The 26,031-nt window shown below is 40.0% G+C and overlaps 1 protein-coding gene across 2 annotated transcripts in view; it reads left to right on the top strand.

The window, feature by feature from the left end:
• PHEX (phosphate regulating endopeptidase X-linked) overlaps positions 1-26,031 on the top strand; it is a 198,757-nt gene that overhangs the window by 11,951 nt on the left and 160,775 nt on the right. For both annotated transcript variants that reach the window (XM_007454158.1, XM_007454159.1), the window contains exon 3: positions 1,062-1,223. In XM_007454158.1, coding sequence (XP_007454220.1) covers positions 1,062-1,223 — 162 coding nt within the window. The remainder of the gene's footprint in view (positions 1-1,061; positions 1,224-26,031) is intronic.

Genomic DNA, 26,031 nt, shown 5'->3' with positions numbered 1-26,031 from the left:
CAGTTCTGCCCCTAGACTTGGGCAAGAGGGGCCCCTGCCCTGGGCCCCTCATTTAGAATGTTACACTTTGCTCTGCTCTGGCCATGCCTCTCCCCTCCTCAACCCAGAATTCCCTGCAAGATGGCCCCAAGCCTCCTTTTAGGGCCTGTTTGGGTCTCTTCCAGGGCTTCATTCCTCTGAGAGCTGCCCTGAATGTCAAGGGGCTCAAGGATCCATACCTGGCCCTCCAGGTCTTTATAAAGGTATATTGTAAATAGATATTGTCAACATTTAGGTGTTACATGTGGGCTTCTGTTTCAGTTAGCCTTTGTTGTGGAATAGAGCACCCCAAACCTTAAAGGCCTGAAACAAGAGTGATTTAATATTTCTTATGATGCCTTGGGTTTGGTGGGGTTCCTCTGCTGAGACTACCTAGGCTCATCCATACAGCTGCATTCAGTTGGAGGGTCGCCTGGCCTGGAAGGTCCATGATAGTTTCAGTCACACACCTGGCGGTTGGTGGTGGCTTGGTTCTTCTTTGCGTGGCCTTACCTCCTCCAGGAGATTCTTCAAAGGGCAGTCTCAGGGCTCCAAAGGGATTTAACGTGGAAGGGGAAAGGCCTCTTAAGGCCTAGTTTTGAAACTCATGAAAAGTTACTCTGCCACTTTCTGTTGGTCAAAGCAAGTCACAAGGCCAGCCCAGATTCATGGCAGGGGAAATAGATCCTGGTGGCAAGAGTGGCAAAGTCACCTTGCAGAAGGATGAAAGGAATGGAAGGAAATGTCACACGTGTCCTGGCAAGCAATTTACCTTATACTCCATTTGTATTCCTGTTCCAGGTTCCACAGATGTTAGGGGTGCTCCTGCAAAAGCCAGTAACAATAATATGACTAAACTTTTATCCACTCGCTCTGAATGTAATCGTTTAATATAGTGAAGTTGATTCAGGGCTTCATTTGAGGGGAAATGTGAAAGCCAAGGCTTGGGAACTGGTTGATATGAAATCATTGTTTAATTTGGAAGAGACCAGTACACAGTGTTCAGTGCTTGTCATTAATCCTATGATTTTCTTTTCAAATAGCTGCTTCCATCTTGAGTAAAGTAAATCTGTCTGTGGACCCCTGTGATAATTTCTTCCGGTTTGCTTGTGATGGCTGGATAAACAGTAATCCAATTCCTGAAGATATGCCAAGCTATGGGATTTATCCTTGGCTGAGACGTAATGTCGACCTCAAGTTGAAGGGTAAGTTTCTACTGGGGTTTGGTGATGTGCTTTACAGAGAGCAGTATTGGACAAGAAAAACATAGTTTTGGATTTGAGGCATGACTGCTCACTCTTTAACTATACTAAATTCACTTCCAGGATTTTTTAACGTGGAAGATTGAAAGGAAAGTTGTGGAATTTTAATCTTTCAGATCTCAGTGCAAGACTAGTGTAGCTCATTATATTCACATTTGGTAATAGTAAGTTCTGCTGCTGAAGGGTAAATAGCATTTGATTGAGGTTGGGAGCAAAGGAATACTTAATGAAAATCATGTTATATTGGTATACTTATTCATCTGTTATGTTCAGAGCAAATTTCATCACTTGCTCACTGTGTCGTGGATTTTCACGGTTTACAAAATGTACCTAACACTTCATTGTCTTTTGACATCACTTTTGGGAACTCTGGATGACCTTGTGTTTGTCATGTTGTTCCTGTTAACTTCTAAGTTGGCTCTGGGGAGACTGTCCTTTCCCCATGGCCTCTCAAGCAATGACAAGCTCACACACACATACTCATATATGCGTGCATGCACACATACTCTTGAAAAGTTGGAAATATCTTTTGCTAGAGGATCTTCTGCTCACAATTGGTCTAATTTTTATGCTGAGTTGTTGGAGAAAACCACTTCAGAGCGCAAGTAGAGCGATTTCAAGGCCAGGTAAGGGGAGTGTTTTGAGAAGGCAAAAATAGTATATATTTTTTTCGCTTTCTTATAACTGAGCTATGCCATATAACTTGCATTCAGTAACACACCTAAAAGAATTTCTGAAAATTTTTGAGAATCATCATTTTTCTATCTTCTCCATATCCTTTTCCCCAGGATTTTAAGAATTAAGTTCATTAATTTTAATGAAAATTAAATACATATCAACTTATATATATGTTACAACATCTGAAACCATTGGCAAAATAAGTAGATACCTATTGTTGCTGTAAGGAAAAATGTGCTTAAATTTCACAACTAGATATAAATCATATGGACTTACATTTTCTACTAGAAGGCTGAAACTTAATCTTCATAAGTTATAAATGAGAATTTGCAAGAATGTCAGAGTTTTCCCATAACCCAACAGGTGAGATTCCTGTTCTGTGGAACTGTAAATAGGACCTTGAAGAATGAATTTACTGAGACCTATTTTCCTGTGGGATAGTAACTCGTGTCAGTCCTTTATCTACCATTCTTGCCTGTTTCCCTTCTCTGGCTTCTTTTCTTCCTAGACAGAGAGATGTGTGCATGTGTGCACACGTACATACACACAATTGGAGAAATATCACTGAAGGATAAAAAAAAGTCAATATTTCCAGATAGATGATCCTTTTATATTAGTTATAGCCCAAAGATTTCTGTCTTCAGGGCATGAAGCAGTTATAATAATTTAAAGAATTTCTGGGAATGTCTTATTGTAAAAACTGAAATCAGTATCGATGGGCTTTGTTTGAGGAGGACATGGTATATGGGCTAAAATTCATAGAAGTAAGAGTAAATTGTTCAGGGCAGCACAAGTTTTTTTTTTTTCTACTTTGAAAAATGAAAAAAAATTATTTCTAAGCTCAGTCGTGACAGTAAAAAGGAGCAAAAATAACATGCAAAAAGTAAAAAGAAAGTCACACATAAATCCACCCCTAGAAATAACTGCTAATAAAGCAATTGGGTATATATCTTTCCAGGTGTTTTTTTCCATGTGTGGGTACATATGCATAATCTCATATGCACAGCCATATATTTAAAAAAATAAAAAATAGCTGATATTACGCATGCTGCTCTGTCACCTGCTGTAACACATAATGTATTCCTCATAGACATGGATTATGTCAGTAGATAATCTTTCCTTATTATAAATAACACTATAATAATACCTAAGTTTACACATCTTTATGGCCTTACCTAAATGTATCCTTACGATAAATTCCCAGATATGAAATTGTTGTGTTGAAAGAGTATTCACCGTTTCATTTTTGTTGCATATATCAGAATCACCCTTTAGAAAGTTATTTTTAGGTATTCATATATTTTCTTGCTGTTTTAAATGGTTACTTTTTGCAATCACCCATTTTTTTTTTTTGTGGTATAAAGTAGGGGTCAGCAAACTGTGGCCCGTGGGCCAAATCCAGCCCACTGCCTGTTTTAGTAAATAAAGTTTTTTTGAAAGACAGCCACATGCATTCATTTATGCATTATCAATGGCTGCTTTTGCACCACAAAGGCAGAGTTGAGTAGTTGCATATAGAGACCATATGACCCATAAAGCCCATATAACCTGCAAAGCCTAAAATATTTACTCTCTGACCTTAATGGAAAAAGTTTGCCAACTCCTGATGCCTGTTGTAAAGCTTTGATATATCTATATTGGATCTAGGTAGAACTGTTTTATTAATTGATAGCTATTTGGTGGGTTTTGGGGATTTTTTGATAGGTAATCATAAAATTAAGAAATAATTATAATTTTTGTCTCTCCCTTTCCTTTTACTATATTGACTAGATTCTCAGAATAATGTTGAATTATAGCAATGATAATGGGTATAATTTTCTTTTCTTTTTAAAATAAATTTATTTTATTTATTTTTGGCTGCATCGGGTCTTCATTGCTGTGTGCAGGCTTTCTCTAGTTGCAGTGAGCGGGGGCTACTCTTTGTTTCGGTGCGCGGGCTTCTCATTTCAGTGGCTTCTCTTGTTGCGGAGCATGGGCTCTAGGCGCGTAGGCTTCAGTAGCTGTGGCACGTGGGCTCAGTAGTTGTGGCTCGCGGGCTCTAGAGCACAGGCTCGGTAGTTGTGGCACACGGGCTTAGTTGCTCCGCAGAATGTGGGATCTTCCCGGACCAGGGCTTGAACCCATGCCCCCTGCATTGGCAGGCGGACTCTTAACCACTGCGCCACCAGGGAAGCCGGGTATAATTTTCTTATTCCTAACTTGGGTGGTAATGCCTCTAGCGTTACCCTCAATATATTTTTTCGAACATTTTTTATTGTGTTCTGTTATTCCTAGTTTGCAAAAAGGTATTGCTCAGGAAAAATCTCTTCACTGTTTATCAAGAGACTCACATGGAGTATCTCTTTTAACTTCTCTAGATTTTCTCATGCTAAATTAACCTTATAATCTTGAAATAAACCCTGCTTATGAATGGTTTATTATTTTAAGACATTGCTTAAGAATTGAATAAGCTAGTATTTTGTTATATTTGTGTCTGTATTTATGATTCATATTGGTCCATGGATTTTTGTGTGCTAGGTTTGTTAAATTCTGTTATCAAGATTGTGCTGGCCTTGTGAAACAAAATGGGAGGCTCCCCATATATTTCTACGCTCTGGGAAAGACACAGACAAATAAATCTCAAGTTATTTTGTGACAAGCACTGTAAAGGATGAATTAAAAAAATCAGTCATAGGGCTCTTGCTACAAGTGCCAAGAAGGAGAGCAGATGGTGGAGTAGGGTCTCTTTTTAAATTAGTATCATCTTGTTCCAGATGTATGTGCTTGAAATATAAAATATGTATTCTTTAAACTTTTAAATTTTGAGGTAATTTAGACTTAAAAGTTGAAGGAATAGCACAAAAATCTCCCATATACCCTTTACCCAGATTTCCTGATTGTTATCGTTTTGCTGTACTGTATTGGCTTTATCATTCTATTCTTTCATTCTATCTATAAATGTATAGATTAGAAATATGTAAATGTATAGATGATACTGATACACAGATTTATAGATACATATCTTTCTGAACTCTGCAAGTATGTTGCAGATAATTATGTATTCTTAAAGTGTATAAATAGAGCTTTTCAAATATCAGAGGTGCTAACAGTCTTATTTTTTAAACCCTAGACATTTATTTATTTATTTAGCATGCAAGTTGTTTATTTTGGGAAGTGATCCCAGGAAATAGAGGTGGGGGACTGGGAAGAGTGAAAGATGGAAGGGAGGAAAAGTGAGTCCAAGAATTAAACACTAGTCTTTAAATTCTATCTGTATGTCTTTATTCTATATCTATCTATGTATCTGTGTATCTCTCAGTCTATCTACTTATCTGTCTAACCATTCAGGTGATGCAAGCTCATTGTAGATCGGCTATAAATGACTAACGAGGAGAAACATACTTCAGATCCCAATACCTGGTGATAACTTTTTAAATGCAAACATACATATAAAATTATATATATCTATATATCTATATATATATATCTCAAAAGGGATCATGTATTCTATTCTATTTTTATAATCTGTCATTTTTACTTGACACGTTAATATGTTTTCAGGTCAATAAAAATAGATCTGTACCACCATTTGCCATGACTACTTTGTGTGGATATACTACAGTTTGTTTCATCAGTTCATGTGTTGCCATTTAGGTGGTTTCCAAACTTTTTCCTCATTGTAAGCCACTCAGAGCCTGAGTTTTGATGCCACAGAGTTGGATTTGAATCCTGATTCCCTTTCATTTCTCCTCTGTGTCACTTTTGGTCAATTACTTAGCTTACCTAGCTCAGCTTTTTTATCTTTCAAATGGAGATAAGAATACCCATTTCGTAGGATTTGTGAGGACTAAAGGACATGACCTATATAAATTACCCAGTCTAGTTCCTGGCATATAGCAGGCCCTCAATTAATATTTGTCCTTTGCTCCTCCATTTTAAGTAGTGTCTGTCAAATGCTTTACATTTTATTCTGGTCTTATCCTCTGTAAATATCATGTGCTTTCAAAAATATTGAATACAGTCTAGATATTTTTCCTCACCCTTGATAAAAAAGAGAGAACATCCAAAAATAAAACGCAATACGACCAATCAAAAGAATACCATTTTCCTATGGCTGATAGAGAATACACAGAAATGGCTGTCCAATTTGTGAAGTAAAATGGATTTGACAGACCTGGCTGATGAAAAATTGCCCTCTATTGAAGTCAGCAACCTGGCTTCATGAATGTTTTCTTTAAATGGCATATAAGACTCAGATTTCTACTTGGCAAATAAAATTATTTCTTGTTCTCTCCAAGAATTAGGATTTGTTTTTTTGTTTTTTTTTTTTAAAAAGGCTGAATGTAGTCATGTGTTTGAATGTCTTAAAATTTCCCTCCTACAAAACCTTCCAAATTTGTTTTCATGTGGCCATGAGGATGACACAGCATGCCCTGCTTATGAACGAGCAGATGAAAATTTTGCAGATGAGCATTTATGAAACATGAGGCAATGAGTGAGATAGAACACTTGTGTCAAACAGAAGACAGATGACTCAGGGTAGGGCCAGCTCATCTCTATTATGGAATAGCGATCTTTGCCAATAGTTTATAAAGAAATGCAGTATATTATTATGTTTAAGCACAGACAGCACCAGCAGAACAATAAGATGAAGTAGGGTCTATGCATTAATGGGCAGAGAAAGATGATCGTGATTCATAGATTGGTTATTTATTTGTAAATACCTGCTGGCTGAGAGTTAAATGATTCTCATAATTAAATAACCCCCCTACAATCTTGTTTTTCCTATTAGTGATCCTAGCCAAATCATCTTTTACAGATATTAAAAAGCTGAAAACTTCAGTTCGGCTCCTGTAAAGTCATTTGATAATTAGAAAGTTCAGATCGTTGAAGACATAGTGAATTGCGTCATTTTCCTCATACAGTGAACATGGTATAATGATGTACCAGACTGAGCCTTGACATCATTAAGCTCTTTGAAACAAATGGTGTCAGACTAGAAAAAACAAAACAGGGATGTGGTGAGGAAGCTAAGGATGTGGCTAAGGAGCAGCCAGCCACCGTGGTGTGCTTTTTATTCCTGGTGAAAACTCAGCCCCTGTAAGTCTCATTGAATCTGCTATATAGACTGAGTGCGCCCACTCAGAGCAGACTCCTGTTTTTCTGACCATGCTGGCACTTTTTCACGTGGCCATACAGGAAGCAACAAATTGCCAGTTTATACATACGTCGTTATCGGTCCTGTGTGCATAGAGGGGTGCTGTGTAAAGATTTGGGCCTGTATCGCAGACTTTTAGAATGTGAAATGCAATGATTTTACCTGAAAAGCTTTGCTGTTGTTGTTCCCGTTTTTCCTAATTGCAGTACCCCCTTTGAGCAGGGGTAGGATGGGAGTGTGGGTGCGTGAAATGTGAGGAAGGGGAAAGAAGTCAAATTTTCAAAAGTTTAGTAATTTCCTGTTAGGAGACATTCACTTCAAATACAGAAATGAATTTCTTCCTGAAGGCTCTGTGAAAAATGTGCATTTAGCTTTAGGACAAGACCTCTTTCTAAATAGCTTAAGGAAGTAAAGAGGCCACGAGAGCGGCCACCATGTGTAAAAGCTTGTGTTCTGGTAGTTCCGACACGCAACATTTTAGGTTTTCTTCTTGATACATCCATTTCTACCCCCAGTGCATGTCCTTGTCTTACTTTTTGACTCCTACCTGTTCCAATCTTTTAATTTTATGATCCGATCTTTTCCCCTGTGGCTTTAATGTAGCTTTTAAAACTTCTGTAGTGGTTAATACTAGACATAAGTTGGGTACACTTGATAAGAACCAGATCTTTTCATTACATTCATTCTGAGTTGTATGCTCTTTAATTTGGGGGAAATGTGCTCGCTTCAAATAGATTGAAATACACAGCATTTTGATTGTATTAGTCTGTGAACACAGGACTATTTTCTGAGCTTTTACTTTTTTCCTGGCACCAATTGCTTTTAGTCACAAGTAACAGAAACATCAACTCAGATCGGCCTAAACAATAAAGAAGATTTGTTGGCTCGTGTAACCAAAATATCTAGTAATCATGTGGACTTCAGGTAAGGGTTGATCTAGCAGCTGAACCATCCCATTAAGGATCACATTTCATTCTTTGTCTCTACTCTGACATCCACTGTCTCATGCTTTCTAAGTCTGCTTGGTCATAAGATTGTTGCCAATAGCAATCAGAATTTAGACTTCCTCATTCACCTCCAGCAAGAGGTATTGTGTTAAGCATAGGAGGATGCAGAAGTTAATGAGGCTCCCAAGACTACCATGTGGAAATTAAAAATCTGCACATCACAAAATATTTCAATAGGTACTGTAATCAAGACTCTAGAGGGAATTCCCTGGCAGTCCAGTGGTTAGGACTTGGCACTGGGTTCGATCCCTGGTCTGGGAACTAAGATCCCACAAGCCACAAGGTGCAGCCAAAATAAATAAATAAATAAATAAATAAAAGACTCCAGAGCTGCACTGTTCAGTACCGTAGCCACTAGCCACATGTGGCTTTCGAGCACTTGAAATACGGCTAGCTGGAATTGAGATGTGCTGTAAGTGTAAAATACACACCAAATTTCAGAGACTTCATTTAGAAAACATGTAAAATATCTCACTAGTAAATTGATGATTTATTTCATTAATTACCTATGGAAATGATGATATTTTTAAGATACGTTGGGTTAAATAAAATATATTATTAAACATAATCTCACCTGTTTTATTTTAGTTATTCAAATATAGCTACAAGGAAATGAACAATTATGTATTTGGCTCAGATAATATTTCTGTCAGACAGTGCTGCTCTAGAGGCCTGAATAGGCCATTAGAAAGGTGAGCTATCTGTGAATAAATTCAAATTTATTTCACTGATAGAGAAGGATCAGAGAACACCTTTATTTAATAATTTTTTAAAAAATTTATTTATTTTTATTTATTTTTGGCTGCGTTGGGTCTTCGTTGCTGCGCGCGGGCCTTCTCTAGTTGTGGTGAGCGGGGGCTACTCTTCATTGTGGCACGCAGGCTTCTCGTTGGGGTGGCTTCAGTAGTTGTGGTGCGCGGGCTCTAGAGCGCAGGCTCAGTAGTTGTGGCACACGGGCTCATTAGTTGTGGCTCACGGGCTCTAGAGCGCAGGCTCAGTAGTTGTGGCACACGGGCTCAGTTGCTCTGCAGCATGTGGGATCTTCCTGGACCAGGGCTCGAACCCGTGTCCCCTGCATTGGGAGGCGGATTATTAACTGCTGCGCTACCAGGGAAGCCTGAGAACACCTTTATTAAAAATAGTTCTCTACTCCCATCTCCAGTCCCCCTCTATCCTGTTACCCTATTAGTGTCCTCTGTGGTACTTATAACCATCTGAAATTATCTCATTTGTATACGTGCTTACTTGTTTTTCTCATTATGCTTGCTCCCCTCCCTTCCCCCTTCCCCCTGTGGTAAATTTTCTGAGAGCCAGAGTCTTGTCCATTTTGGGCTTCACTGTAACCCAGCACCCAGCATAGTGCCTGGCATATAGTTATCGCTCAGAAAATACTTTTTGAAGAAAAAGATCGTGCCCTCTGTATGTGGCTGGCTGGGGTGGGGTAGCTTTGTCTTCTCCTCTTTCTCCCCACTTCTGAGCCTGGGGCCCTGCGTGCTGTCCCAGAAGAGCCGTGAGTTGCAACCAGAGCTTGCCCCTGACGGGAGAGGAAGCGTGTTGTCAGTGCTTCATTTGTGTTCTAGGTTTCAGGAAGGCAGGACAGGGGAGTGGACAGTGCAGCAGGCTAGAGCCCTTCTTGGGTCTCCAAGACTCCCTGGCGGTGTGATCTTGCATAAGTTACAACAAGGAAAATAAGAATTCACAGGATGGCGGCCAAGTTTGGGCTCTGAAAAGAAACTGGGACTCTGCCACTTACTGGCTATATGACCATAGGCAAACCACTTCCTTCTGAGTCTCAGTTTCTTATCTGGCAATACTGTTGGATTAATTCAGTGAGATGCAGCAAAAGTCTTTTAACAGGGTTTGATAAGTGGCATCTGTTATTACTGCTAATTCCATGAGGATTAAATGAACATTTTAAAAGCACTTGGCCCATAGTAGATGCTTAAGAAATGCTAGTTTCCTAATCAAATAAAAAGTAGAACTTTAATAGATAAGAAAATTGAACAGTATTATTAAAGTAAAATATTGTGATCTAGTTTTCCCCCAAAGTCTCTTCATTCCTGTAAACGAGGCAGATGGTCCTGAAAGAAGCAAACCTAGGGGTGAAAACAATAGGTTAGGATATTTGTGTATTCCAAACTTTTATTGCCGGATCCTGGTCATGACCTGAAACCCTGGAAGGTCTTGCTAATCTAACTTGTCAGACAAAACACTCATTGGTGCATGTGAGTTTTAAATCTCTCCTGAAGGGTAAGAGAGAAGAGGAAAGGGGAATTAGTGAAAATAAGAAGTGTCATCTTAGGCTGCTCTAGATCTTCTTTAGATACCGCTAGTTTTTTTTTGTTGTTGTTCTTGTTGTTTATACCAATTTTCCTTCTCTCTTTTCTTTTCCTCATCCCTAGGGGATCTTTAACTTAGACCCATGTCCCCTCAAGAGAGCTGTCGATAGAATTCAGGGACTTGAATAGGAAAAAAAAAATGCATCTTTATTTTCACTAACCTTTGATGGAACTTTAGCATTTTCTTTAATTATGACTGTAGGCTACAAACTCTGGTATTATTAGCTGTGACTTTGTTACCAATGGGAATCATCACTTTAAAAATCTTAATACAGATGTTGCAGGTATCTTGAAATATTATGTACATACATCACCACTTCAGAATCATAGTAGTGGCTAGACTCGATCTAGATCTTATTTAATGAGTTAATGGGGCTTCCCTGGTGGCGCAGTGGTTGAGAATCTGCCTGCCAATGCAGGGAACACGGGTTCGAGCCCTGGTCTGGGAAGATCCCACATGCTGCAGAGCAACTGGGCCCGTGAGCCACAATTACTGAGCCTGCGCATCTGGAGCCTGTGCTCCGCAACAAGAGAGGCCGCGATAGTGAGAGGCCCGCGCACCGCGATGAAGAGTGGCCCCCGCTTGCCACAACTAGAGAAAGCCCTTGCACAGAAACGAAGACGCAACACAGCTATAAATAAAATAAAATAAAAAATAAAAAAATAAAAAAAAAATGAGTTAATGTAGTAGTGCATATATCATGATGTCAAACAGTAAAACAACTGTTTTGTTAACTGTGTTTTGAACTAAGCGGTTTCCATTGTAAACCTATGTTTCTTATCTTATGTTCTTATAGATAATATTTTGAGAATAGCCCATAGGTTTTAAGAGCCTGCCCAGGGCATGTATGGCACAAAAAAGATTAAGAAGCCCTGCCTATGTAAAGATTGATGGGGCACGCCTCAAGAGGTATAGTTTTATTTCACTTCAGCCTTTCAATGCATCCTAATTCAGGTGTTTTGAGTGGAGACAGCTATTACATGGACCCACTGGTCCACTCATACCCAAATATTTGAGCAGTCCACTGTCTAGAATCCCTGGGTAATGAGCACATTACCAACAGTTAATAGGTGTTTATAATGATATTAGATGAGACCGGAGCTAGGTGTTTGGAGATTTGTGCCAGTGCCAAGCTTTGAACTGATTAAGTGCAAGCTTTATGGGATTACCTATGCCACAGAACAAATATAGACGAAATTATTGTCTATTACCACATACCTGTTATGAAAGCAGAGGGTTAAAGGTCAGTGCCCAACTAGAGATGATACAGCCTTTGTCATAGTGTAGTTAAAAATATTTATAAACAGTGCAAATGATTGAAAGTAGTAATATACAAAGTAGTGTCTTCATTCATAAGTACATATTATGTGGTGTAGGAAAGAGCTCGCTTGTTGTCTGATCTTGAAGACAGGGACTCTTGTTTGAACTTGGAATGGCAGCGGGTGGAGGGGGGCTGTAAATCTGGAGGTGCTGGAGTGAGGTTCCAAGGAGAAGACCGAATCAGTATAACTTGGCTCTGTTGGAAGGAAGGAATGAGCAGCGCTGTTGGTGTGAGATGACAGGAGTGAGATGGCGGATGAAGGATGTCAGAATCCATTTGTGAGATTTTTGACTGGGGCAAGGAAGCTGAGGTTTCTGAAAGGTGGAGTGACAGCCTAGAAATGCTATGCATGGGACTCTAGACTGCAAAAAAGGAGTGGAAAAACAGATGAGGGGGCTCGTTTGTAGTACAAATATTGCAATACATTATGAAAAGTTTCCTGCTAGTTAGCTTGAATGTTGTAGGAAGATAGAAACATTTTACTTTAGAAGATTGTCAACTAAATTTGGGATCTTTTGACGAAATATAAGGTTTTGGGCATGACTAATGACACAGGATATTTGCATCCTGAGAAAGACATATATACACCTACAGTGACACTTCTCAACCTGCCCACGCCCAGGCCCTATTTTGCATGGTTGGTGTGTGTAATGTATTTTACCTTGTAGTTGTTCAAAAGAGTTGCATATTTTTGAAAAGCCACTTCCTGAAAGAGGATGACTGGGAAGGGAAGAAAAATCCTAGCTGGCTTTGGTGGTAACAATTCGGAGGCGTACCCACGTGAGCTTTGGTGGTAACGATTCCTGAAGCTCCTACAAGTTCCCACGTGTTCCTGCTTTTGGTTGCCAGAAGCCGGGATAATAACGGAGCTGAGAATATGGGATTTTTGCAGGAACTTCCAAGGGTCATCCAGATTTCACAGCAGAAGCAGATGATTCAGATTTCCTGGGCCTTGAAACCTGTGTCTTAGAGAAATGGGACAATCACTTAGCTTTACTACACTCCTAATTGGTCAGTGGCAAAACTCAGGCACCAGAAAAAGTTAAAAGTTGGTTGCACACAAATGCATGGCCAAACGGAGTTGAAAATTTCATTCTCGCATTTCCAAACCGCCTGATGAGATGATTTCAGCTGTGCCCTCCTCCTCAATTCTGAGAACGTTTCAACCGCAACTTGAAGGTGTGGACGGGTTGAGCATCTTTACAGTGTGGAGAAATCCCCATTTCTCCCCTGATTTACTAATAACGGGGGTATTTCTACTCATTACTGTGAGGTGAGGCTTTAACAGATCCCCCCCACCAAAATTCGTAAGAGTACATCACACAGAGCAGGCCCTAACAGTCTAGGCACTTAATAGAGGCGACCTTATTTAATAATACCCTTGTTACCATCTGTTGAACTGTCTAAAGTGAACTCCCAACAAGCCTGTAAGATGGAAGGTTTATCTGCATTTTGGGAATGAGGAAATAGAAGTAGCCGAGCAATACAATCAATAACCAGCCCAAGATCACACAGCTAATAGGCGATGGAGCTAGGATTAGAATTCAGATTATTTTGACCCTCAGCACCTGGTAAAACCCCTGAAAACCAGGAAGGTGGTATTATCCCACTTTACAGTTGTGAAAATTGCGGCTTGGAGAGGTTAAGTAATTCATTCATATTCACACAGCTAGTGACCTATAAAGGCATCTTCCAGAGCAGTGGTGTCCAAAAGAAATGTAATGAGTCACAGATGCAACTCACATGTAATTTTCTAATAGCTACATTACAGTAAAAGGGAAATAGGTGAAATTATGTATTTTATCTGACCCAGCATATCCAAAATATTGTCATTTCATGGAATCAATATAAAAAAACTTATTTGCGAGACATTTAACATTTTTTTCTTGCCTACTAAGTCCATGAAATCCACTACGCATCTTACACTTGCAACATGTGTCCTTTGTGGACCAGTCATATTTCAGGTGCTCAACAGCCCCTTGCGACTAGCCGTTTCTGAATTGGACGGGGCAGTTCTAGACCAGTGCTCCTCAACTCCAGCTGCACACTGAAATCACTGGGGAGCTTGAAAGACACAGATGCCTAGATCCCATCCTCAGAGGTTTTGATGTAATTGGTCTGGGGTGGTACAGCCTGGCTTCCGGTTTTTAAATCACCCTTCCCCTGCAAGTGGTGGTTCTAACCTGTGGCCAAGTTTGAGAACCTACTCAAGTGTGATGTCCAGTCTAACTAACCAAGTAGAGAACTGTAGCCACTGTCTACTGGAGAAGGTTCTGTGAGTCTTCTGAAACAAGAACCATTCAAAGTAACCACTCTGGCAGTATGCTTTGCTAGTGCACATTAAAGACTGTTGGGCAATGCCCTAATTTATTAATTTCTCTCAATTTATATTTCCCAACATTTTGACCAAGTCCTGGAATAATGTAAGGAAAGAGATGTCTTTTCCCCCCCTTGACTACACACTGCTCTGGATACACACCAGTGCGAGTAAATTAAGACATAAAAATTCAGTTATTTTAACTGAGGTCAAAGGTGTTCGTGTCAGTCTGGAATCTCTGAGCTGTGGAAGAGAGGAAGTTGGGGTTTGAAAGCTGCAGGTCGTTGCCAGAATGAAACGTGTCTAGTGGGGACCGTGTGGGAAGTGCTGGGTGAGGAAAGGCAGTTGTGGCTCCGGCTGAGGTCTGAAGGCTGCATAGCCCACGCTGTGGCAGGACGCCCACGAAGCTGCCCTTGCCAGAGGTCTCACGCCTGCCTTCCCGCTCAGCCAGACTTGTATTCTTGCCCCTGAGACCTGGATGTGAGACCCAGCATTCAGGAACTAAAATGTCTCATCTCACCGGAGGCTCATTTGTCCTTAAAATGCTTTTGCAGTCATTTGGAATAATTTTTCTCTCGCCTTCTTTTATTTAAATTGAAACACAGCTTGAATATTCTGGACACATTTATTATTTCCCAGGAGGAAAAATACTGGGTCTTCTGTGGTGGTGATGCTATTGCAGTTTTGTTGGTTATATTTATTTGACTTAAAATTAAGCAGGAGAACACACAAACACTGCTGTCTTTCATAGCCTCAACTAAATTAATACCATATTTCCTTGAATCAAAAAGACTGTCAGCTGCAAGGTGCACCACTATTACATGTATGCTAAGTAAGACTAAGCTATTACACAGTGGTTTCTTAGCACTTGGGATTTTTATTTTATGTTCATTGAAAGTTTTTTACACTTAGACATTAATTTTTATCACGTTAGTCTTTTGCATTAATTAAAAAGGAAAACGCAAGCAGAAGAGATGGGTTAAGGTATTCCTAAAACTTCCTCACAGTATTTTTGATTTCAAACCATCAGTACTTCTGTTTTCTCACAAAACACTGTCCTCTTTCCATCAATAACAGCAGTGATTCAGCATTTCTTTAAAATGTGTTCCCAGTCATCTCAGGGATTTTCCTCCAAGACTGCCTTTTTGGATATACAGTAAGTTTTCATTTCATAGCCAAACTGTAGTGAAATCTTTCTGAAGATGAGTTAAACGATAATTTCCTAGCCAGGCAACCAACTCATTTGAAGTGCTGACAATAAGAACTGCTAGATCAAGGTCACACATGGGCAGGCAATGGCATCTACATCGTGACTGTGCCTGGCTGACAGTTTTAAGATGAATTCCAATCTCAGAGGTGTTAAGATGTAAAAAAAAAAACGTGCTTCTTAGATTTCATGAAACATGGTATGTAAATTGTATTCCTAATAATCCAGATTCCCCAGCTGCTTGCCACATCCCCCTTGTTTATGTACTTCTGAACAATTTCAATGAGATTTGCCTGCTGTTCCCTCCTCAGCACACCTAGGCTTTCATGTACAATGGTGTGTAAGCCAAACTCCCCCACTTCCTTCTGCTCCACTTTGCAGCTGGAGTACAAAGTACAAAACTGTACTTTGATACCGTTCTTCTCAACCTTGAATGTGTACATGGATCACCTGGGAATCTTGTTAAAATGCAGATTCTGTTTCAGTAGGTCTGAGAAGGGACATGAGAGTGTGCATTTCTGGCAAGTTCTTAGGTAATGCCCACACTGCTGTTCCAGGGACCACACGTTGAGCAGCCAGGCTTTGCTACATCTAAGAACATGGTATGTCATTAAAGAAATTCAGCACCTCTCCAGGGTGCATGGGTGGTTTGTTTTTCCTTCATTTATATTATTATTTTGTTGAAAACCTGTATAATGCAAATGTCATTGTACTGGGTAAGAACGAAGATTTCTTAGGATGAAAAGAAAACAGGAATTTTATATGTCCTCTCTTATGGTACAGGGAGAGGAGGTATTTCTTCCCCTTAATTTGTTTTCTGAAAGATTTGTTCATTTGGTTTTCCCTTGCCTTTCTCCTCAAAAAACTTGGGCAACTTGAATTTATTAGGAAATCTTCATGTAATTGCAGATTAATAACCTACCCATTAATACCACATTAGTTCATTGTGATTAATAGCATCTGTGTGAATACTTAGTGAATTAGTCATGACGGACTATTTGCTTTAAAGTGTCAAGAGAACATTCCATGTAAAAAGGCACTACCCGTAACAGGAAAATTAATTATAGGCTGGTTGGATAATAACTTGTCACAAGCAAGATATGTTTGTTTGGAAAGCCTCATCAGTGTTGATATTTGCACAGTGAGAGATGCTTTTTAAAACGTGCGTGGACCTTTTAATTTATAAAATGAGAGGGGAATTTTATTTTCAACAACAGTTAAGATAGGTATGGGAGCTTATATTTATGGGAGAGAAACACACACTCACAAATATGCGCTAGTGCACTCACAAGTTTGCCTGTGTCACTAACCAGACTTCCTGTAGGGACCTTTTACATTGAGTTCCAAATTGAACTGCTTCTCCTACCTGCTGTCTACTCTGAATTCATAAATTCACTTCCCCCAGGCCCAAGCGTTTCTTGTTACTAATTTTATTCCTTTAGCAAATCATTTGTTTTCTCTATGGCTCCTCATTCTAATTCTGTGATGTTGCCATCATTGTTTATTTCTGTCTTTGCCCTACATCTGAGGAAGCGAAGGTCAGGAAAATTATGTGAGTTGCCCAAACCAATCCAGCCATATAATTTGTCCCCCACAGATTATGGGTCTAGCATTTCAAATGTCTCCAAATTTAACCCAGGCGGAAAGAGCTGCATGAGCAGGGGCTCTGTCCAGCTGGTGCCTTTGAGGAAACCCAAGAAGCCCAGTGTGATTGGAGCTCAGAGTTGGAAGGGAATGGGGACACAAGACAAAAGTGAAGAGAGAGGAGGGACCAGAGCACGTAGGCCTTGTAGGCTGTTTAAAGATTTTAGCTTCCGTCCTCGGGCAGTGGGAAGCCGTTTGTAAATGTCATGTCAGGGGGTGCCAATGAGCGATGCATTTTGCCAGAGCGCGCTGGCTGCATGGCTCGGAGGAGGAAGTTGATGTACGGAGATCAGTTCTGCAGGCCCCAGCATGCTGTTCTGTTTTCTAGCTTGGGATCCAGATGATGGGAGAGTTTGTCTTCTTTGTTACAGAAAACCTCAAGCATTACTGGGTATCCTTTTCTCTCCTTTCTTCTCCTTTCAGCATGAAGGGTCATTGTGTCTTCTCTGTAGCCCCCCTTTTTTTTGAAACGCTCCCAGACACCTGGAAGAATCAGCTAGGGGAGCTGCAGCCACAGCCAGTGGGTGCGGAAGTTAACTTTTGTCCCACCAGCCCTCTTGCCCTTTTGGGTCCTCTGCTTGTGCCAAGGATGCTATTGCTTCCTTTTTTTTTTTGCAGGAGAGGATTCTGGACAGAGAAAGAAAAGAGAGCCCAGCTCTGAACCCCTCACTGTCAGAAACCCAGTTTTAGAGGGGCAGCTGCCCTTGACCACACACTGTGGTTTGAATAGCCAAGAATAGAACCTCTGCTGCTCTCACCTCCTCATGGAAGGTGGGAGTGAAAACGGGTTAGCTGGGGAAGTGGCTTTTTAAACCTATGTTTACAGTGTTTTGATGCCGCTGTCATAGATGAGAGAGGAATCGTGAAGTCTGGAGCTCAGATTTTTTAGGATTTCAGGGATGCAATATTTATCCCACTCTTCCTCTCCGTAGGGTGTGGTATAAGCAGGAGTTGAAAATAGCTATCCTGTGTTGTTTTTTTTCATTTGGAAGTCTTTCTGGCATAGTGCTGATTATTTTTTTTTTCTTAAACCAGTGAATCGACTCTCACCTCAAACACATATTGCATTTCATCTTTAAGAAAGGAACTTTTCAAAGCTGGGTTTTTCAGAACTGAGGACTAAGACCTAAATGGGCCAGTGCAAGGAGAGTGTTTCCAGGACAAAACAAAGTAACGTTCTCCTTGAAGGATGTTGATGTTGAATTAAAATGGAGCTAAAGAGTGAGGAAACCAGCAAAGAAAGGATAAAGCTTCTGATCTGACATTGGGTCAGGTGGGGAATGGGAGAGGAGGAAATCTGGGTTGGTGATGTCCTGGGGTCACAGGCATCAAGAAGGACTGCTGATAACTGTCAACTATACCTTAGTAAAGCTTTGGGGGAAGGAGGGCTGGTGAGTGCTGTTGGTTGAAAGTAGTGGTTCTCAAAGTACTTTTCTCCACCTGCAGTATCAGCATTACCTGGGAATTTGTTTGAACTGCAAACTCCTGGCCCCCACCCCAGAGCTATTGAATCAGACACTCTGGCAGAAGGACCCAACACTCTGTGTTTTAACAAGCCCCTCTGACAAACCCACAGCCAACATAATACTCAATGGTGAAAAGCTGAAAGCCTTCTCGCTAAAATCTGGAACAAGACAAGAATGCCCACTCTCACCACTTCTATTCAACATAGTATTGGAAGTCCTAGCCACAGCAGTCAGAGAAGAAAAAGGAATAAAAGGTATCCACATTGGAAGGGAAGAGGTAAAATTGTCAACATATGCAGATGACATGATATTATATATAGAAAACCCTAAAGACTCCACACAAAAGCTACTAGAACTGATAAATGAATTCAGCAATTTTGTAGAAGGATACAAGATTGACATTTGTTACATTTCTGTTACATTTCTTTACACTAACATTGAAATATCAGAAAGGGAAAGTTAAAAAAAAAATCCCTTTTAAAATCGCATAAAAAATACTTAGGAATAAACCTGATCAAGGAGGTGAAATACTTATGCTGAGGACTATAAAACATTGATAAAGGAAATTAAAGATGATTCAAAGAAATGGAAAGCTATCCCATGCTCTTGGGTTGGAATAATTAATATTATTAAAATGGCCACACTACTCAAAGCAATCTACACATTTAATGTGATCCCTATGAAATTACCCATGATGTTTTTCGCAGAACTAGAACAAATAATCCTAAAATGTATATGGAACCATAAAAGACCCAGATTTGCCAAAGCAATCCTGAGGAAAAAGAACAAAGCTAGAGGCATAACCCTTGCAGACTTCAAACAATACTACAAAGCTACAGTAATTAAAACAGCGTGGTATTGGCACAACAACAGACATATGGATCAATGGAACAGAATAGAGAGCCCAGAAATAAGCCCACACATCTACAGTCAATCTTTGACAAAGGAGGCAAGAATGTACAATGGAGAAAAGACAGTCTCTTCAGCAAGTGGTGTTGGGAAAGCTGGAAAGGTAAAGTTAGAACATACCCTCTCACCATACACAAAAGTAAATTCAAAATGGCTTAAAGACTTAAATATAAGGCATGACACCATAGAACTCCTAGAAGAGAATATACGCAGAACATTCTCTGACATAAACGTACCAGTGTTTCTTAGGTCAGTCTCCCAAGGCAATAGAAGTAAAAACAAAAGTAAACAAATGGGACCTAATCAAACTTATAAGCTTTTGCACAGCAAAGGAAACCATAAACAAAAAGACAACCTACTGGGAGAAAATATTTGCAAATGATGTGACCGACAAGGGCTTAATTTCCAAAATATACAAACAGCTCATACAACTCAATAACAAAAAAAAAAACCCAGTCAAAAAAATGGGCAGAAGACCTAAATAGCCATTTCTCCAAAGAAGACATACCCATGGCCAACAGGCACATGAAAAGATGCTCAACATCACTAATTATTCGAGAAATGCAAGTCAAAACTATAATGAGGTACCACCTCACATGAGTCAGAATGGCCATCATTAAAAAGCCTACAATTAACAAATGCTGGAGTGGGTGTGGAGGAAAGGGAACCCTCCTACACTGTTGATGGGAATGTAAATTGGTGCAGGCACTATGGAAAACAGTGTGGAGGCTCCTTCAAAAACTAAAATAGAGTTGCCATATGATCCAGCAATCCCACTCCTGGGCATATATCTGGAGAAAACTCTAATTTGAAAAAGGTACATGCACCCAAAGTTCTTAGCACTATTTACAGTAGCCAAGACATGGAAACAACTTAAATGTCCATCGACAGAGGAATGAATAAAGAAGATGTGGTATATATACACAATGGAATACTACTCCGCCATAAAAAAGAATGAAATAATGCCATTTACAGCAACATGGATGGACCTAGAGGTTATACCCAGTGAAGTAAGTCAGAAAGAGAAAGAGAAATAACCATATAATATCACTTATATGTGGAATCTAAAATATGACACAAATGAACTTATTTATGAAACAGAAACAGACTCACAGACCTAGAAAACAAACTTATGGTTACCAAAGGGGAAAGGGGGGGGGGGGGGGCAGGGATAAATTAGTTTAGGATTAGCAGAAACAAACTACCATATATAAAATAGATAAACAACTAGGTCCAAATGTATAGCACAGGGAACTATATTCAATATCCTGTAATAAGCCATAATGGAAAAGAATATGAAAGAGAATATATATGTGAATAACTGAATCACTTTGCTGTACACCAGAAACTAACAGAACATTGTAAATCAACTATACCTCAATTAAAACAAAAGCGAAAACAAGCCCCTCTGATGATAGTGATGCATGCTCAAGTTTGGAAACCACTGGTTTAGACTAGGGCATAATGTGAAGTGAAGCTTTCGGGACCAGCTAATTTTGTTTTGATCTAACCTCACCAGGCCTCCTACCCATGACTAGCAGCATCAGGAGTGTGTGTCACTGGTCACAAATATGGTTACAGGGCAAAGTGGGTAGATGGCTCAGCACAGGGTCACTCCTCCACTGCAAAAACAAGTCTTGATATAACCGGAGAAGGCGTTTCTTCCAGTTATGATGGAGAGCTCTGTCAAGAAAGTCCATGAGGACTGCCTCTGGTTTAGCCACCTGGGGGCCTTGTTCTCACATAGGAAAGTGACTTGCAGAATTTTACTGGGTACCTGACGGTCAGATGAGCAGGAGTCACGGATCTGGGTCCAAATCCAAGCTCTAACTTTTACTAGCTGAGTTTCCTTGGACAAGTTATGACAGTTCTTGCCTGTAGACTAGGGTTAATGATACATGCTGCTTAGGGTTGGTGGGGGATTAATTGAGGTCATGTACAATATACCTGGCACAGAACAGGTGCTTAATAAATGAACGCTGTCACCAGGGTCCTTGGATGTTTCAGCACTGTTCAGGAAGGACCACTGCGGGGGGTATGTAACCATACATGGCCTTTTCTTGTAATGTTAAGATGGTAGAAATAGGCAGGAAAAATGTAATTAAGATTTGTACTCTAGGGAAAAAAAAACAAGATGAATTTTAATGACTCTAAGTTCAGCACAGGCCTTACATTGAATTATCTGCTAAGATTCAAATTATCTAAATAGGAAAGCTATTTTTATGAGTTAAAATATTATATTGGCAGATTCATTGTAATGCTATGCTATGAAAGAGCGATGTTAAAATTTAAATTATTTTGAAGTGTGACCCTGGTAAGTGTAATCCTTAAAAATTCACTTATAAGTGCACACAATAAAAGAGTTAGCTTCTGTGGGACTTTTGTAGTGTCTGGCAGTTGTATAAAATTGATTTCATTATGGACAAAGAGGTCTTTTGTGTTAAAAGGGGAATATTTTTATGTTATTTGGTAACCCATGATTTAGATTGATGAGTTTGAGGTTTTTAATGCCCCTAAAATAATCTCTGCCCCTTTTTCTTAAGCTAATGCCAACCAACAATTATCATTTATGAGATGATCATAAAAAATGAACAGAGAAAAGCATTCTGACAGCTTCTCTACCTATGATTGGGTGGGAGTTTTCCAGAAGAATGGGAAATATCAGCTCTTATTGTCTTTTCAGTATGTCAAACAGACTCAGTTAATCCCATGCTTGACCGGCTATAGGGCTGAGGAACTGCAAAGTCGAGTGTCACACAATTCGTGTGAAAACATGAGGGTTATGGGATCCACAGACCATGACTTAGTTAACTTGAATTTTATTTTTTAATGAGAATAACAATGAGCTTTGCAAGCTGATTTAGAGTCTCCACATCTAACTGCATTAGAACTTAATACTCATGAAGTGTGAGTTAGAAAAATGAAATTTTTCAGTACGGTAAATAAACTGAGGAGGCTGGAAACCAGATTGAAGTCTGTAGCCTGGAAAATCAACAGAGACTAAAAATAGTAAGATTAGAGGCAACATTCAACCATGGACCAGCCAAAGGTGGTTTTTAAGTACCGCTAAAGGAGAAACCAGGCCATCATATGATAGGTTTAAAAAAATATGTGTCTAGAGAACATTCTGTTTCTTATGTAGGTGTGGAAGGGCACACCTTCCCTTAAAATGTAGATTTGGTGTTCCAAAGTTTTGATTTCTCATGTTCTCTCTCTCGCTAGAATTAAGAGGACACTCCCACTGATTTCTAAAGGAAATGCTGGCATAATCTACATGAAATTGAGAATTCACCTTGATGACATTTGACTGAAGGCTTTAGAATGCAGTTGCTGTTTCTAAATATTAAGCAAATCAGGCAGACAGCTCCAGCAAGCTCTTAGCAAGTAGCCAGAGGATCCCCTTTAGAACAGGCACATAGAAGGATTACAGGCTCCGGAGAAAGAACACAGAGGAGTGTGTTTTGAAATAATCCTTATGCTCTGGGAGCCATCTTGTTTAAATGGCGTCACCTTAACACCGAGGTTCTTGGTAGGTGTTTGCTCACAGGCCTAAAACTTTGTGCGTGTGGAGTTTTTGAAAACAGCGTTAGTTGGGAAAGTCCTAAATATTGCAAAAACTCCAGATGACTGGCCTGAGCTGTATGTGACTGTCGTGAGCTCTTGACTTACCAGGGGACTGCCGAGTCCTTAGGAGTATCGTTTTTCTTTGTTTGGAATTCCCTCTTCTTATTCCAGAGCTCTCGATAAAGGCCCTGTCTGAGCAGGAGAATGTGGACGGAGTAGAATTGATAGTCCTGTCTGGCTTCTGCGGTTAAAGGAGGTTGAATGCCAGTAAGTATCCCCCCCCCTCCCCCCCGCCATAGAAGAGCAGGGAAGTGGAAGGGCAACCTGAGACCACTGGTGAAAAGTAAGTCCCCCCCCCCCCCCCCCCCGCCATAGAAGAGCAGGGAAGTGGAAGGTCAACCTGAGACCACTGGTGAAATGAGACTTAACGTAGCTTAAAAACCGGTATTCACAAAAACAGATGAAATCTTGGATCTCATTGTATGATATGCGGACTGCGATGTGAGAAAAGGAGATTATGGATGTTAGTATAATTAGGACATTGCTGATTATAAAAAGAAATAACAAAATAAGTCCAATTTCTCACATTTCCTTTTCATTTGGGCGAAAAACTCTCAGACTTTCCTTGACAGAAATTCAGCTCGGCAAACACTGAATACCAACCATGCTAAGCGCTAAGCCCTGGGTGTTCAAAGGTGAATGTGACTCAGTCCCTGACCCAGAGAGCGCTTAATGTAATGGAGAATAGCCATTGTTAATGCCTATTTTATGCACTAAAAGTATTTTTTTGTGATAATATTTGAGGCGCAATGACCCAAAATACCTTCTTTATTAAAATTCTCACATGATTCGTCCCCTGTGAGGCCAAGCCTGTGTTACAAAGGCATGGGCAAAACCAATTTCTATGTGGACTGTAGATCCAAATGTGAAACAGTAAAGATTCTAGAGGAGAACATTAGACATTATCTTCATGACCTCAGGGTAGGCAAAGATTTCTTAAATAGCGCACAAAATATGCTTACCAAAGATGGAAAAAGTGATCACATTAGACTACATTAAAATAATTTCAGTTCATTACATGACACCATTAAGGAAATGAAGTCGGGAATGGAAGGAGACTTTGCAATACAGATACTCAACAAAGGATTTGTGTGTAGAATATATAAAGAACCTCTATAAATTAATAAGAAAAAAGGTAGATTACCAATAGAAATGTGGGAAATAGAGTTGAGTAAGCACGTCACAAAAGAGGATGCTGGTTGTCTGGACTGGAGATAGTGACTGGAAGGGAGCACAAGGGGCTCCAGGGGGTCTGGTCATAATGTTGGTTATGTGGGTGTGTTTACTCTGTGAAAATCCTTCAAATTATGATTGGTGCGCTTTTCTGTAGGTATGTTATAATTTCATTGAGAAAGAGTACATCAAGAAAAGGCCTTGTTGTCTAGGATGAGGTATGCGGCAAAGTATTTTCAGACGTTATCTCTTGTTGGAGCGTTGCCTCTACTATGGAAGCAGAGGAAATGTTGAGAGCATGGGCTTTTGCTTGGTTGTTAGGGCAGGTCCAGTTTGTGCAAGAGTCCTGCACAAGGAGTGCCAGTGTCTTGGGTTAGCAGAAGGCCTTTTGGCTACCAATATCCTGAGAAGGGAGGAGGAAAAAACATTTATGGAGAAAGCACTAGAAACAAGCTTGATTACTTTACAATTTCGTGTAGAGCTAACTCAGCCTGGAAGCCTGTTTAAGCCACCATTGATTGATCACTTACCATGTATTGCGGCATTGAGATAGGGACTTTCTGTGCATTAAAATATTTGATCCTCACCACAGCCCTGGAAGGTAGGTGCTATTATTTGTCCAGATTTACAAATGAAGAAACTGGGGCTTAGGGAGAGTAAGTAACTTGCTTAAGTTCCAGCTAGAAAGTAGCAACGAGCTGCAACTGGAACCCACATCTTTGTGATTGAAAGCTCACCCCCTTGACTCTGTCTATTATTTTGCCTTTTTTGGGGGGCAAAACCAATTTTATCTGAGCATAGTGAGAAGAAAAAATAATTACCCTGTATGCACACACACACACATATCAAATTTTGATGATCATAGGCACTTTGAAACTGATTTTAAAGTCTGAGGTTTGTTGTACTGTACGTTATGAACTGGAGTTTTCCTTCTCTGTTGTAACATGGTTAGGAACACCTGGATGGGGGTGAGAGGAGACTGAGAAATCTCCCAAGAAACAATGCAGATTATCACGGGAATACACTTATATGGGTGACCCATGAGCCCTTCTCAGTGCTTTAGGGACACTGTAATAACCTGAGTAATTGCCTTTGATAGGCTTTGTTTTCTGCTCATTAATGACTCTCCAGGTTAGATTTTATCCTTCTTACCACTAACTGAAATACAGAGGTACATAAAATGGATGCAGCCAACTGATTGTCACAGCATCCAGGGAGATGCTGTAGCCCTTGACTGGGGGCTGGTGGGGGGCAGCAAGTTGTAGCTCAAATGCCACAGAAACTCACCGTTCTTACTGAAATTTAATATATTTTCTTTTTTAAAAAATTTATTTATTTATTTATTTTTAGCTGAGTTGGGTCTTCGTTGCTGCACATGGGCTTTCTCTAGTTGCAGCGAGTGGGGGCTACTCTTTGTTGCGGTGCACGGGCTTCTCATTGCGGTGGCTTCTCTTGTTGCAGAGCATGGGCTCTAGGCATGCGGGCTTCAGTATTTGTGGCACGTGGGCTCTAGAGTGCAGGCTCCGTAGTTGTGGCAAACGGGCTTAGTTGCTCTGCGGCATGTGGGATCTTCCCGGACCAGGGATCAAACCCATGTCGCCTGCACTGGCAGGCGGATTCTCAACCACTGTGCCACCAGGGAAGACCAATATATTTTCTTGCATAAATATTTCTTCATTTGCTCGACAGCTGTAGACACTTTTTTTAAATAACTTTCACCAATTATGGTTGTTTCGCTGGGAAATGGGGACTTCATAGCTCCCCATACTGCTTTTCCAAAAGTCACCACTTAATTCTATTTTTATCTTTTAATGTTATTTATATACCAATTCTTTGTTTAAAGTAGCCAATCAACTAAAGAAACAAGGCTATTCTTGAGAGTTCTAAATTTTATTCTCACCACAAATTATAGGACATTTAAAAACACT

The sequence above is a fragment of the Lipotes vexillifer genome, unplaced genomic scaffold (assembly GCF_000442215.2).
Source record: "Lipotes vexillifer unplaced genomic scaffold, Lipotes_vexillifer_v1.1 scaffold279, whole genome shotgun sequence".
NCBI lineage: Eukaryota > Metazoa > Chordata > Mammalia > Artiodactyla > Lipotidae > Lipotes > Lipotes vexillifer.
The sequence above is the reverse complement of the archived record's forward strand: the minus strand, read 5'-3'. Positions and strand labels throughout refer to the sequence as shown.